Genomic DNA, 14384 nt, shown 5'->3' on the forward strand with positions numbered 1-14384 from the left:
ATGGATATAACTGAAAATGAGTGGGTTTTGAAACGCGGGGTTTGGCACTGAGCTTTGATGAACTGACGATGTTGGTTCAAGCTTGGTGGCTCAACAAGGAGCTATTGTGAGATTGATGTTAGGCAAGAATCTAGGAGTGTCAAGAACTTATGAAGAGGTTATGCTATATTCGAAAAGTTTCTGAATACGCGGATGAGGCTTTGGATCTTCCGGTTTAGTGGTCGACGAAGTGTGATGAGTGAGGATGTTTGGACGTGCAACGGAGATCTTAGGCAACACAGGAGTGATAAACTCAGGGATCGAGAGGAATAGGGTATGATGATTGGGTTGAAGGGCATAAAGTCCTTGGTGAACGTACAGAGGGTATGGGGAGGGGGTGTAGGAGAATGACGAAAGAAATAGGAGGCACGTACAAACAAGATGTAATGGTATTGGGCCGGAGAATTGGTGAGCAGCGGACCTTGGACAAGAAAAGAGTTGGCTCATATGGTGAAGGATTGTTATCCTTTACCAATTGACAAGCCACAACGATGAGCAGAAAGAGTTTTCTGAGGCAGATGCTGGACAGTCGAAGGAAAAGCAAACAACAGAGGGCCAGCAAGTAGATGGGATGAGTTCGAGAGGGAGTGAAGTGCAGTTACGAGCACCCCCAGAGACAACAAGCCGAATCGGATATCTCGATTGCAAAGAGCAAGTGCTGTGCTGTAGTGGATTGAGGGAAGGGTATTGTGTCCAACCACGATGAGGGAAGAATGAAAGCTCACGGTCTGTCAGCGGCGCAAGACCTCGTCTGGGATAGATGTCGAGGATAGTGACGAGACGTGGATTGGCAGGTGATCTTCGGACTGAAACTTGTGAGGCGACTGTGAGGTGACAGATCCAAGGGGACAGGCCCCGGGTTAGGTTTGGCTGCAGGTCGGTTGAGGATCAAATGTTCTGGACCTAGGCTCTTGTTGGCGTGTGCGCGAGGGTGAGAGTCAAAAGACAGGCAAGGCAAAGCAGAACGAATATAAGAATTAGACTGTAGGGACGGGACTTCAGTCGTGGACGTACGGGAGGGGGTGTGAGGGCTGTCGAAGAAAGATAGGTCAAAGATGAGTTGCTCTGTGGGGAGCTGGTGTTAGAGCCAATATTGGGATGGGGGATTCTTGTTCAGGGCATCGTGGGATCCAGATGCTGTATGTAGATGGAGGTAGAGACAGGGTCCAGGGGAAAATGGGGCAGAGCCGGAGGTGCCGCAGCCACTGGCAAAAGAATGAACACGATTAGTTGAACGTGAATAGGCAAAGCAGGGTTTCGGAAGCGATGATAGAATCGTGAGAGTTCGAGTGGCAGAAAAAGAGCAGAAACATCAGATTTCTACATGTCACTCGCTTCGGGGGGTGGTCTTGCTGCTCAGAGGCTCCAAGAGAACTAGAAGGACATGGTCTAGCCCAGTCAGTTCACAACTCAACCTGAAGGGGGCGTGGACGTGTATGGAAGAAGGGTGTACGTCTACAATCTTCCGTCAAGGGCACACAGCCTTGGCACGCTTGCCTCTTAAATTCTGGGTTGGCTGTTGATCCGCTGCCTCTTTCTTTTTCTGTTATACAGCGTATCAAGTTTTGACGTTCGAGAACGATGAATGATGCAAGGGCTGATTTCACATCGGAGCATTATCATCATTGTCCATCATCCGTCATATCGGGTCTTGGGAGTTATGGACAATTGGCACCAACATTGCTAAAAACAAACAGAAATGCAATTCAGACTCGAGATGGGTCGAAAACAAGAAGCGTGGAGCCCCAAGGCCCTGTCATCGGCTACGTATACGATAGGGCGGCACCTGGACAACATCGAGATGCCCCAACTTGGTCCAATTGACGCATTCATGAACGATATCTGGGACCATGGGCATATTGATGTCGCTTCAACGCAACACAACGCAACGCTACTGGTACCCGTGACAATAAGTTCTAGCAGAGCCATCCATGAATGGATGGAAGGATGTGTTGAAGAGGAAAATGCGACACGGTGCTTGAGATGGTAGCACCAAATCGAAAGTCGGAAGGAAATCGACACTCATCGAAAAGATGCACACCATTGTTGCTCCTGCTGATACTAATACTGATGCTGCTGGTGTTTGTTTGATGTTCCACAGAGCGAACGGTCCCATCATGATGTTCCAAGGACGCGGGCAGGCCTGTTATGGGGTTTGGCGCATCGCATCCTCTATTCAGAAAGAGGCAATTGGGCATGACGATCAACCGTCAATTTGATTGATTGATTTGCCCCGACACGGCAGGATGACAGCCATTGGCTAGGTGCGTCACCCGTCCACACCAGGCTTTTGCCAGCCTAGCCAGCCCTCGAACTCAGGAGCATGTCGGTAGCGCAGCAACTCAGAAACTGTAACGGGTAAGATCTCGATCCCAATTCGTGAAACGGTCGTGGCCTCCCGTACGGTACGATACGGGATGACTGCGTGATGGGGTGAGAATGTCACGCTCTTGGTTGTGGTCTCCCCATCCTCCTCTGCAGCTGGCTTAAAGATTTTCGAAACTCGCCGAGACGGTGCACATCAACCAGCCAAAAGAAGCGTGACAGACGGATGGTCAGGGTTGAAGTTGAGCTTCTTCTACAAATGGCAACGCTCGTCGGTAGCCAGGTGGTTGTGGATTAACTAAAACGGAGTTTCTGGGTCAAGTTCTGGTGGTCGGAGCTATTGCGAGCCGGGGGTGTGGAGCCGGTATAAGTGACGCACGCCCTGGGCCATCCACAATCCGCTCGTGGGTTGTTCCTGATCGCCATCGAGCTATAGCCTTTGTTGAAATCGAGGTTTGGCTTACTGATCGCACAACGCCAGAACTTCCAACTTCACCATGATCGAGCAGGGCCTTGATCGAATCGCCCATGATGCCGCGCCAACAAGTGATCTGCTTGCTCAGAAATGCCCCAGGTCCCCCTTTCACGGGCCACACGGTACGGCCACCGACGTCTTTGGGAAGTCCGTTCGTGCAGTGACAGAGGGATGCAGCCGCCAAAATTCGTCATGTTGCGCTGATGCTTGATGATGCCTCAAGTCGAATGACGCATATTGGAACTTGTTCCAAGGCATCATGTGTTTTCCCTTTCTACAATGATGGGGCAGTGTCATTCAGGGTGAAAGCGCATGAACAACCTCCGGCAGTCCTCCTTTGATTCTGTTTCTCCGGTGCTCTGATAGTCTAATTCTGTTTGGGCCATTTGGGTATATTCTGCGTTGACGAGCCGAAGCTGAAGGAGATCGTTGTTTCTATTAGGCATAGTGGCTATTAGTGGGCATGCGATAGTTCACAAGTAGTTTGTACTTTGTAAGTCAATGACTGCCAACGACCGAGATGTGGAAGGTAGGATTATTCATCGTCCAGCGATTTAAGTGGCAATGAAACCATTCGATAGCCACCATACGTGGTGTCGGTAATTGTGAATCGAAAGCTGGTGGTAAAATCGCCATGAGCGGGATGGGAATTCGACAAATGGTCTAGAATCTCGATCCCTCAGAGCCTGGGATTGGTGAGTAGTGGCGGATTGAGTGACCGGCTCCCCGTTCAATGTAACGCGTCCCCCTCTGGCCATGCATCTTTCGTTTCGGTCCCAGAGGCTTATTCAGACTGTGCCACCTTGGCCATTTCCACCAAGTATCGAGCTTGAGTTGGCGATATCTTGATCGATCGTAAAACCGATCCCGACCTAGTATTTGAACTTGCAAGTCAAGAATGATGTAAAGTAAGGGTCTCGGAGCATGGTCCGAAGCACTGAGCCAATAAGCTTTAAGCTCGCGGAATCCAAAAGTCTCCGGTTTTCTCGGGAGAAGCGAAATACTACCGGCTCTAGGTGCTCTCTGCTGTTATGACAACAGCCTAACTATTTAGCCATACTAGTCGAAGGAGGCTGAAGTGCCTGGCAAGCTGGGCTGGCTGGCTGCATCTCCAACGTCCACTTTCGACGGCTGGCGGTTTCTGCACATAGAATACCCAGATATTAAAGCTACAGTGCCCGAAAGGTTTTGGGCCCGCATTGTAGATTTTGATGTCAAAAAATAATCGCTTATGACCGACTCCCGACGTCGCGTAAAGCGCATCAAAGCGAATATTTCTCCACGATGTTAAGTCTGGAACGTTGAAAGGAGTACTCCGAAGCGATAGGATTACCTGGTTGTACCTACCTAGGGTCACTGGCTAGCTGGGTACGGGCTGACAGGGCAATGGCTAGGTACTAATCCATTACGGAGGTAGTATCTGATGTTTGGAAAGGGTGTGCACTAACTGGTTAGGGAGAGAAGAAGTTGGTTGGCTCCTGTCCAAACCCTGCATAGAATGCATGGAAGGGGCCGCTTCGAGTCCGCTTTCCTAGGCTATTATTCCCGGATGTCCTGTCAATCTTCCTCTACGCCTGCCTATAATAATCCCACTCTACCTATTTGGTTTCGGTTCCAGCTACTTGTTCCTCCATCTGATTGGCCGAGCTTAAGCGCTTTTTTTTATGCTTCTTCACATTCAACGCGTTTGCACATAGGTCCTAGGTAAGGTAAGCTACCTTAAGTTAGGTAAGTAGTTACAAACGAAGTTACCTCAAGGGAGATATTTGCCTTGCAATTAATTAGTACTAAGGTTTGTAGGTACTATAAGTGCATTAGTTATCTAGGTGCTTACATAGGTAGGTAGTTCAACTATGAGTGTATCCATGGATTTACCATGTTGGGAATTGTATTCCAGCACTTGCACACGGAATCGCATCGGATAAAGCATAGGAAATGATAAGCAGCTAAATTTGCACTGTAGCCAAGCCAGGTTTATGTAAATCGATGGATCCTATCGAAGAAATCTCCGTAGCCTGGTTTGCACCGGCGGGGGGACTGTACACCAGCAAACTGGCCTTCTTTATCTAGGTACCAACCTAGCCATCAGGATTGTTGCATACCTACCTTAGTAGGTAAGTTATTCACCTGCTACACTCACTGCTGATGTGCTCTCATCTCCACATGCGACACTGCGAATAGAGCTGCCCGATTTACGAAACTGGTCGTGCTGGGCCGCTCTGATACCTGGGCTGGTAGGTCGCAGTCGAATCTAGAACCCCAGCCATAGACATGGATACGAGCGGCGAGTTCGATCGATTGCCAAAGGCACAAAAGCTTGCAGGCAGGCTTGTCAGCGCACTCCACCGGTTTGTTCCAATCCCAGTCAACCCAGTTGATCGGAGAGTTTCAGAGACACTTTGACTATTTCCTATTAGCGGAGTGGATAAAGATAGAGCGACTACCTGCTTATTGTCCATCCCATGAAATGTAAGCACGTATTTGTGGCATACTTTAAGAATTCCTTTTCACGAAGTACATTCCCTCTTTAGACCATGGGTGTCAATGCAGCTGCACGTTGAGATCTGGCGTGTTGGTTTGCCATCGACTTTGATGCGTATGTGAATGCGGACCAAAGGAGATTCCAAAGGAGCTCCATTTTGTTGGGTGCAGTTGTGTGTTTCAGCCTCGACCCGTATTGGACAAAATATGCATATCATGGTCGTACCACGACTGTTCAACTACCTCCCTGTGCAACTTTCACAACAGCAGCATCAGTTATCTGTCTCTCGGTCTCAGAGACCCAACCCAACGCCTTTGATACAGTAGGCCGCTCGCTTTGCCTCGGACCTGGCTACAATATTGAGAACCATCTCCTCAGTCCCTCTGCGGTTGTCTTGAGGCGATCCGCAATGGCCCAGATCATGTTGCGATCATCACCCATCGTGGTCCAGGCCTGTGGCGCATGTGTTGCATGTGTCTAGACTAGTCGATCGAGTCCATGGATCCACCACAGTACTTGTACCTTTGATAATAAAAAAACTATGGGAAAACTATCTATTTCAACGTTTATTTTTCGGATAATATCTTCCTGTGCTCTCTTGTTACGGGTGCCTAATAACGGGGGAATTACGAAAGTTTCCCGCACATCCAAGACACGGTACTAGGCTGTGTGTCGTGATATCTGCTTGTTACCGATCATTGAAGCAAGTAAACCTGAAGCACTGAGTAATTAACCAGTACCCTACCTATTCTTTAACTTGTATGTCTGTGAGGGCAATACCAGCTTCCCAGATATATCTGGCTCATGTGAGAAGGCTTTACAAGGGTTATCTAATGATCTTCCATTGTCAGTAAAAGATGGCATCAGCTTGCAAAATAATCCCACCATCCCTCCTCGACTGTTTGGACTAATGTGGTCAATGTGGTCAATGTGGTCATTGTTGTTCGTGCTCATGAACAGAGTCGAGCTTCGAGGCTCAACTACCCATTGTTCAGTCTCCCATGATTTGACATTGACAAGCCACCCCTTTCTCCCTCTCCAAGGACGCATTCGACGGCCCGTGTTCGCGCCCGTCAAAATCGGGATCTAGATATTGTTCTAGACCCAAATTTGCCATATTCCCTTTCCAGACACTTGGTGGCATCCATGGCAGGGTCACTTGATGCTGTGCGGGCTATTATTCGCAGGATGTACTAACGTTAATTCTGCGGAAGTGCTTCTACAACCGCCCCTTCAAACCAACATACCGTACAAACTCATGAAATTGGGTAGCGCCTGTGGGGTCATTTGGGCTGATTCTGAAAAGCCCGATTGGTCTGATAGCAAATAAAGATCTAGCCTGTTACTAAATAGCATTATTGGTCAAATGAACGTAGTGGCTTTGCCTAGCGTAGACCCACAGGCGCTACCCAATTTTATGAGTTTGTACGGTACTATATTGGTTAGATTTCCATGAGAGGGCCACGCTGTACCTTAGTAGGGGTACCTAGTGCAGGGCACCTACGATTAATGTCCTATGGATCTTTACGGTCATAGGTAGGTACTGCAAGGCCTGAGGGTCAGCGGGTGCAGCCATCTACCAAGCTGCTAAGGCAATTGCCCACGCGAGACCCCGAAACCCCAAGGTAGCAAGCGCAATGGATGTGGACCGAAAGTCAGCCCGCTTTTTTCAGAACAGCTTCAGTTTCTCCATTCTCTTACAACAAACAGCGCAAACAATATCATCCACGGCCACCAAGAGACGAGATAGTTGCTTCGTTCCGCTCAACTAATCATCGCATTGCCTGCTTGCCTCTGTCTACATAGACGGCGAAAGGAAGTTAAACACCATGGCCCCATCTGACACAAACAACCGAGCCACAGAGCCTATGGCCTCGGGGGATGCCGATATGGCCCAGGTGAGTAAGGTGACGGCCTTCTTTTCTTCATTCATCTTCTTGTGATCCCTCATACATATGTTGCTCGATATCATTTTGCCGCTTCGAGAGGACAAACAAGAACCGTGTGCTGCCATCTCTCCAATCATGGAACAAGTTAGCAGCAAAACACCACCATGATAGCCGAGAGATGAATGTCGATATATTTATTCGGCTTTCGATTTGTTTTGTTACCGGTTGTTGGATCTGACAGCCAAGTGTCACCACAAACAATGCTCTTTCTGTTCCCCGATCTCAATACCATTCCTCAGCATGCCATTCATTCATTCCCTATCTATTCCCACTCTGGCCAGAAAGTCTAGACCCGGCCTGGCCGTGGAACGTTTTATACCTTAGCTAGACCCAGCCAGTTGGTCGAGACCTTCTCGCTTCGCTTGGCTGCCACAAGTCGAACCCTCCTGATTTGCATCTGCATCAACATTGGCATTCTGCATCTCTGATCCCTGGATCCTGGGGTTGTTTAGACCTTGGGGGACCGGTATCATATCACTATTTTGTTGTCGACATTCTTCTGCTCACACACCCTCCCGTTTTACTCCCAAGTCAATCTATCCCTGACTGTCGCTATTGCACTGCATTGCATGATATTGAATGTCCGTTCACTAACAATTTTTTGTTCCAGGCCTACCGAGACCTTGCTAGGTATACTATTCCAAAGTTCAACGTCATTCTCCAGTTCATCTCACTGTTTATTCACGTTCACACTACCTCTCACACTACCTATCCTTCCCATCCACTGTCTTCCCACTCTCCCATTTCTGTCGTACACATTCTCCTTGCCACCATTTACTATCAAACCACCTGAATTGCGTCCGTCCCAGGTTTTGGCAAGGCCCTGCATGCAAGAAAAAACATCCCCAGCCTCTGCTCTGGATCCCTTGGCTTCAGTCTCAGTTCACGGATCTATTCACCTACCGGCGTGCCCGACGCCTGGTCATGGCCAAAGCGTTTAGCCATGGCCATGGCGATTTTCAAAATTCCCATTTTTTCACAACCTGAATCTCAAGAAGAACCTCAGCTGAACAAGCTCCTCGGGAGATCGGCATCTATTGGCAGCGATAATCACCCCATATCCACCCTTGCATCTCCCGGGTTGTACAGTCTCTTCATCGGTTAAGGGAGTCCTGATCCTTGTATCGCTACTTTCTTAAGTCACTCGACATGCATTTTATTGGTTATATAAGTTCTTGCACTGTATTGGTGACGTGCAAGCGAGGCGAGCATCCCTAGCAAAGACGCATCACGATATCTTCACAGCTTGCATGACGCAGTCGTTCCTGTTCCGTCACACCTCACTGCCCTTGACATGGCCTCCGCTTCCCTGCTACTTTAGCATCAAACTCTAAGAGCGATTTTTTGAAGAACCGCAACTGACGCAAAGGACCCATAGAGGGGAACAAGCGGCCACAGCCCTTGAGAATAATCTTTCGAACCTTGAGAGCAGACTAGATGCCATCCTCGCTGCTTTAGAAGCCAGAGAAAACACACAGATGTCCACCGCCGTACCTAAGACCAACGGCTCCCCGCGAGCTGCAGACAAAGGTCAGAAGGGCAGATCACCGGATGGTACTAATGGCGACGCAGAGAAGGTTGAAAAGGATTCAGCCTAAGGGACCAACCATTTCGAGCAGTGGCTACACATTATTTCACATAATAGACTGGACAAGGGGAGCAGGATGTCAAGCCATTCATCAGTCTCTTCCCCAAAGACTCTTATGCCTGAAATATCTGGAAGGTAGTGGCCATTCGATAACCGTTCCCTATTTCGTTGGAAAAAAGACATCCTTGTTCTCTCACCTATCTTTCGATCCCACGTACTCCTCGAGCTCAGAGGCTCATGTCCAGCCCCATATAGAAGGGCAAAATGAAATAATAAACATGAACGAACATAGAATACCCGGACAAAACGCGGTGAGCAACCCCGTAGAGCAAAAAATCAAACCATGTGAAACCCCCATCCTCGAGTGATCCTTCTCCAATCATCCCTTCCTTATTCTAGCTGTGGTCGCCGACATGTATCGTATACTTATGTTTTTTGTTGTCGGATCATGTTCGTCTAAATCGATATACGTCGTTGTAACGAGCAACTGGATCGATAAACGTCCTTCTCTGCAGGAAGTTTGACGTAATCGTCCGCCCATGAAAACCCCAGAAACGCCCGCATGACAAATATAATGCGATAAAAAGAATTATGTCCATCTCAACCTTTAAGCAAATGAAGATGAGGAACACAGAGACATAGTGCTTTGGACCTTGCCAGGTATCATGATTCGCCGTCGCCTACTCAGCCAGTGCCTCGAAATCGTGATCTTCCTGTCAGCCATGACCAGTTGATGCACCAGATCCCGCGATAGACAGTCGCCATTGTCATAAAATCCACGATATGTGTAGGAATGGTGAGGTGACCGGAAAAGATTCTGCGGTGAATCTCAACTGGTCACCTCACAATGTGCAGTAGTATTTCACAATGACAAATGTAGGCATGTGATCCATCGTCCTCTCGTTACTGACTGAGCGATCTCATGAAAGCCTGAAATGCGAGAACCAGTTAGTTGGTAAGACTTCGCATATCAGAGAGGTCAAGACGTGCTCTTGCCAGGGGATCCTCATCAGTGGCCAGAATGGCAGGGCTCTCCTTGCCATTTCCCAACAGCGGTTCTCGACTCGTGAATGAGCGGCTCTCGAGCGTGGGTCGTAGCAGTCCCTGACCCCCCTCCTTGTGCTTCGATTTCGTCTCGGCATGGAGTGCCAGTTCCCGTTCACGATTCTTTTCAAGCAAAGGGCCGCCGAGCGTCGCGCACTTGAGGATCGTCTGGATGAGATGGTTCTGCTGCAAAGGTTTGGACAAATACTCGTCCATCTGAGCTTGGATACACTTCTCTCGGTCACCCATCATGGCGTGGGCCGTTAGGGCAATAATGGGTGTGCGATGGCTTCCTATGCCACGTTCGTATTCTCGAATCTTGCCTGTGGCTTCGAAGCCTCCCTGTAATCAAAAGCGTTAGTTAATCTGTCTGCGCGATGGTTGCGAGGATTGAGTTTGACAATATTGATACTTACCATGATCGGCATTTGTACATCCATAAGAATGACATCGAATTTCTTGCTTTGGACAGCTTTGACGGCTTCCCAGCCGTTGCCAACCACTGTTACCACATGGTGATACTTCTCAAGAATTTTCACTGCTAATCGTTGGTTGACGGTGTTGTCTTCAGCAAGCAGAATTTCGAAAGATTTCGTGTTGTCAGCAAGTGAAGGTGTCGCCCGGTTCTCGAGAGCAGGAATCATGCCGTTTCCTAGATCAATGAGCTTGCACGGCGTGGTCATATACGACGTGATTCCCAGATCCAAGCACGACTTCAGACTAACATGAACAACTGGTGCCAGCAAGACGATAGGAAGGTACTTGAAATCGTCCACGGCTCTTAGCCTTCTCGCAGTGTCGATGGAATCGACGAGGATAGCATCATAAGGAAGGGAGCCGCCGCTTTGAAGACGAGTCAGTGCCGGACTCTTCTCTGAATCCACAACGACGGGTTTCAATCCGATCTTCTCTAACATCGGCTTAATTGAGGTGGCGTTCCGCGACTGAGCCTTGTCAACAAATAGCACTTGATGACCTCGGTAAGGGCGGATCTGTTGCTCGATGAGAGCAGCGTCGTCGGGAGCAAGCTTGACTAGGCATGTGAAGTGAAATTCACTGCCCTTGCCATGTTCACTGTTCACCCAGAGATCACCACCCATGAGATTGACGAGTCGTTTCGAAATAGATAGACCTAGGCCGGTTCCGCCAAACTTGCGCGTCATGGAACCATCTGCTTGTTGGAACGTGTCGAAGATCAAATCCAGTTTATCTTGGGCGATTCCTATGCCCGTGTCCTCCACGACAAACTCAACCGCATACTCTCCAGGTCGGACATTGTTTTGCCCCATGCTCTCCTTGATCGTTAGGCTGACCTCACCATGCTCTGTGAACTTGATGGCATTGCCCACAAGGTTGAGGATAATTTGTCTGAGGCGGAAGGAGTCGCCAATAACGTAGTCAGGCACGGAGCTGTCGACCTTGTAGGTGAGATCCAAGAATTTCTCATTTGCCTTGACAGCGAGAGTCTTGAGGGCATTGAAGACGGTTCCACGCAGTGTGTAAGGAATCTCCTCAATGACCATTCTCCGAGCTTCAATCTTGGAAAGATCCAAGATATCGTCAATTATCGTCAAGAGGCTATTGGCAAGATTATTGACAATGTTAAGCATCTCCCTCTGATATTGAGTCAGATCGGTGTCTAATGTCAGTTGGGTCATTCCGATGATACCGTTCATCGGCGTTCGAATTTCATGGGACATGTTGGCGAGGAACTCTGACTTGGTCTTGTTGGCAAGTTCGGCAGCTTCCCTGGCTTGAGTATTACGCTGAATAGAATCGCGCAGATTTGAAATCATCTGGTTGATCTTGCGCTTGAGCTCGTCCATCTCACCCGATGCTTCTACGTCGACTAGCTTGGTAAAATCCCCGTCGGTGGCCAAGTTGGTTATATCTGAGAAGGCGCGCACTTGTGTAGTCTGTACGAGTTAGAAAACGGGATTCCCGCAGGGTCATCAAGGACAACTTACCAGGTTACTGGCCATTGTGTTGACATCCGTGGTGATTTCTTTCCAGCGGCCGTCTAGACCACCAACGTCGGCTTGAGCACCCATCTTTCCATCAACACCCACATCCTTGGCAACTCGCTGCACCTCGTAACAGAAGCTAGACAAACGGTCAACCATGTTATTGATGGTTTCTTTCAACACTTGTATCTCTCCATTTGCTTCAACTTTGATCTTCTGGCTCATGTCGCCGTTCGCAATGGCTTGAGTAACGGTTGAGATGCTTCGGACCTAGGATTTGATTAGTGACCATGTCAAACCCGAGCATTCTGAGCAAAGATCTGTGCCTTACCTGGACTGTGAGATTTGACGCCATTGTGTTGACGTTTTCTGTGAGATCCTTCCATTTACCTTCAACATTGGCAACTTGAGCCTGTCCGCCCAATGTTCCATCTGTGCCTACTTCCCTGGCTACCTTGCTCACCTCAACGGCAAACGTACCAAGACGATCCACCATCTGGTTAATGGTGTTCTTCAGTTCTGCAATTTCACCCTTGACCTCAACCCCAATCTTCTTTGTCAAGTCACCTTTGGCGACAGCTGTTGTAACCTTGGCAATTTCTCGCACTTGAGTGGTCAAGTTCATGGCCATGCCGTTGACGTTCTCCGTCAGATCCCTCCAGGTGCCTTCAACGTCATGCACAGTGGCCTGCCCTCCCAGACGTCCTTCGGTTCCGACTTCACGGGCAATTTTGGTAACCTCGCGGGCGAACTGCTGCAGCTGGTCAACCATGGAGTTGATGGTTGACTTGAGCTCGAATATCTCTCCCCTGCAATCGGCCTGGACCTTTTGTGTAAGATCTCCCTTGGCGACAGCTGTGGTAACCTTGATAATGTCGCGCACTTGAGTCGTCAAGTTGTTGGCCATGGCATTGACATTGACGGTGAGATCGTTCCACATGCCCTGCACTCCCCCAACATCGGCTTGTCCGCCTAACATGCCTTCTGTCCCGACATCTCTGGCTACACGTGTGACTTCAGAAGCAAATGTTCGTAATTGGTCCACCATGGTGTTAATCGTTTGTTGTAATTGCAATATCTCGCCTCTGGCAGGTCGTTCGATCTTTTTAGTCAGATCACCGTGGGCCACGGCGGTGGTAACCGATGCTATCTCCCTCACTAGAGACTTGTTAGTCACAGACTATCAATTTCGTAAACTAGGCAAAGTTGCAAACCTTGATCAGTAAGATTCTGGGCCATAACGTTTACTATACAGGGTGTTAGCAATTTGTATGGTACGAAAGACTTTGGGATATGTAAAGTATACCGTTGTCAGTCAATTCCTTCCATGTTCCGTCGACACCGCCGATGCGGGCTTGGCCACCGAGTAATCCTTCAGTACCGACTTCACGGGCGACTCGCGAGACTTCGCTAGCAAATATTTGCAGCTGGTCCATCATAGCGTTGATAGTGCGCTTGAATGTTGTGATTTCGGGGTCCATTTCAACAGTGTTCATGCGAACCTTCATGGTCAAGTCACCACGAGCGACGGCGGTAACGATCTCTCCAATTTCTCGTAGAGCCTTTTGGAAGGCCTCGTTGGCTTTCTGATGCTTCCAAAGCTCGCGCTCCAGAGTAGCAATACGCTCCTGCTCGAGGATCTCGAGGGCTCGCTCTTGTAGCTGCTTCTGCTCCAAGAGCTGAGCATTTACACCAGCGAGCTCCTGGCGCTGACTATCGAGTAACTTGGATTGGTCGTCCACATGTTCTCGAAGTCCTTCAAGGGCTTCTTCGGTCAGCTGATAAGATGGCAGATGCGGAGAGTGCAGGCTACCTTGGGCGTGAAAGACTTTAGGCTTGGGACGGACCGCCACAGCCCGAGCCTCTTCGCCGAAAAGAGTGTCAATAACCTCGTTGGGTGTTTCTGGGAACGGAGAGGTAGCTGAGGCCTGGCTCTCGAGCTTTCCAACACGCAGAGCAAGGTTCTGAAGTTCAAGTTCGAGCTTGCGCTTGGCGGGAGTATCTGGCCCCGGGAGTTGCACCTGAGAAGCTACACCAACCGGTATCGAATTGGGCAGTCGGGGATCTGGAGCAATCGAGGCGACAATCGAAGCCGCAGCGGCGAGGGCCGCGTCGTCAACCATGGTGATGCAGGTAGACTGCTAATTCGCAGCTGAGTAATGGAGAAAGGTTTTTTTTGCTGGCTTCCTTTTGTTTTATATATAAATATTTTCTGGCTGCGCCGAGTCGGACGTCCAAAGTGGGTGGATGGGTATGGGTTGCAGATTTGTGTCGATGGATGGCACAGCGCCGGGTCGGTGGATTGTAGAGAATACCCGAAAAGAGTACGACGCAAGGCAGGACGATGACCAAACTAGGGACGCAACAGCAGTCGACTGCGCAGCATCCTCGATTGTCGAGAGTTTGGATACGGTCACAGTACAATACACAAAGTGAGAGTGGGCGATGACCCTGTCGAGTAGAAACGGGCGAAGATGTGACAAAGTACAAGCAAAGCCGTGGTGAACTTGAAACCAAA

At 49.2% G+C, this 14384-nt stretch overlaps 1 protein-coding gene across 1 annotated transcript; it reads right to left on the reverse strand.

The window, feature by feature from the left end:
• Positions 1-9806: 9806 nt before the first annotated feature.
• On the reverse strand, positions 9807-13989 carry FSUBG_12890 (NIK-1 nonidentical kinase-1; the record flags this gene model as incomplete). The annotated part of the gene is made up of 6 exons (XM_036677724.1): positions 9807-10244; positions 10319-11818; positions 11870-12136; positions 12198-13024; positions 13081-13113; positions 13173-13989. The coding sequence occupies 6 exons, from the start codon at positions 13987-13989 to the stop codon at positions 9807-9809; spliced, it is 3882 nt and encodes a 1293-aa protein (XP_036531649.1).
• Between the last annotated feature and the right edge of the window lie 395 nt (positions 13990-14384).

This window comes from Fusarium subglutinans, assembly GCF_013396075.1.
Source record: "Fusarium subglutinans strain NRRL 66333 chromosome Unknown NRRL66333_c0000296, whole genome shotgun sequence".
NCBI lineage: Eukaryota > Fungi > Ascomycota > Sordariomycetes > Hypocreales > Nectriaceae > Fusarium > Fusarium subglutinans.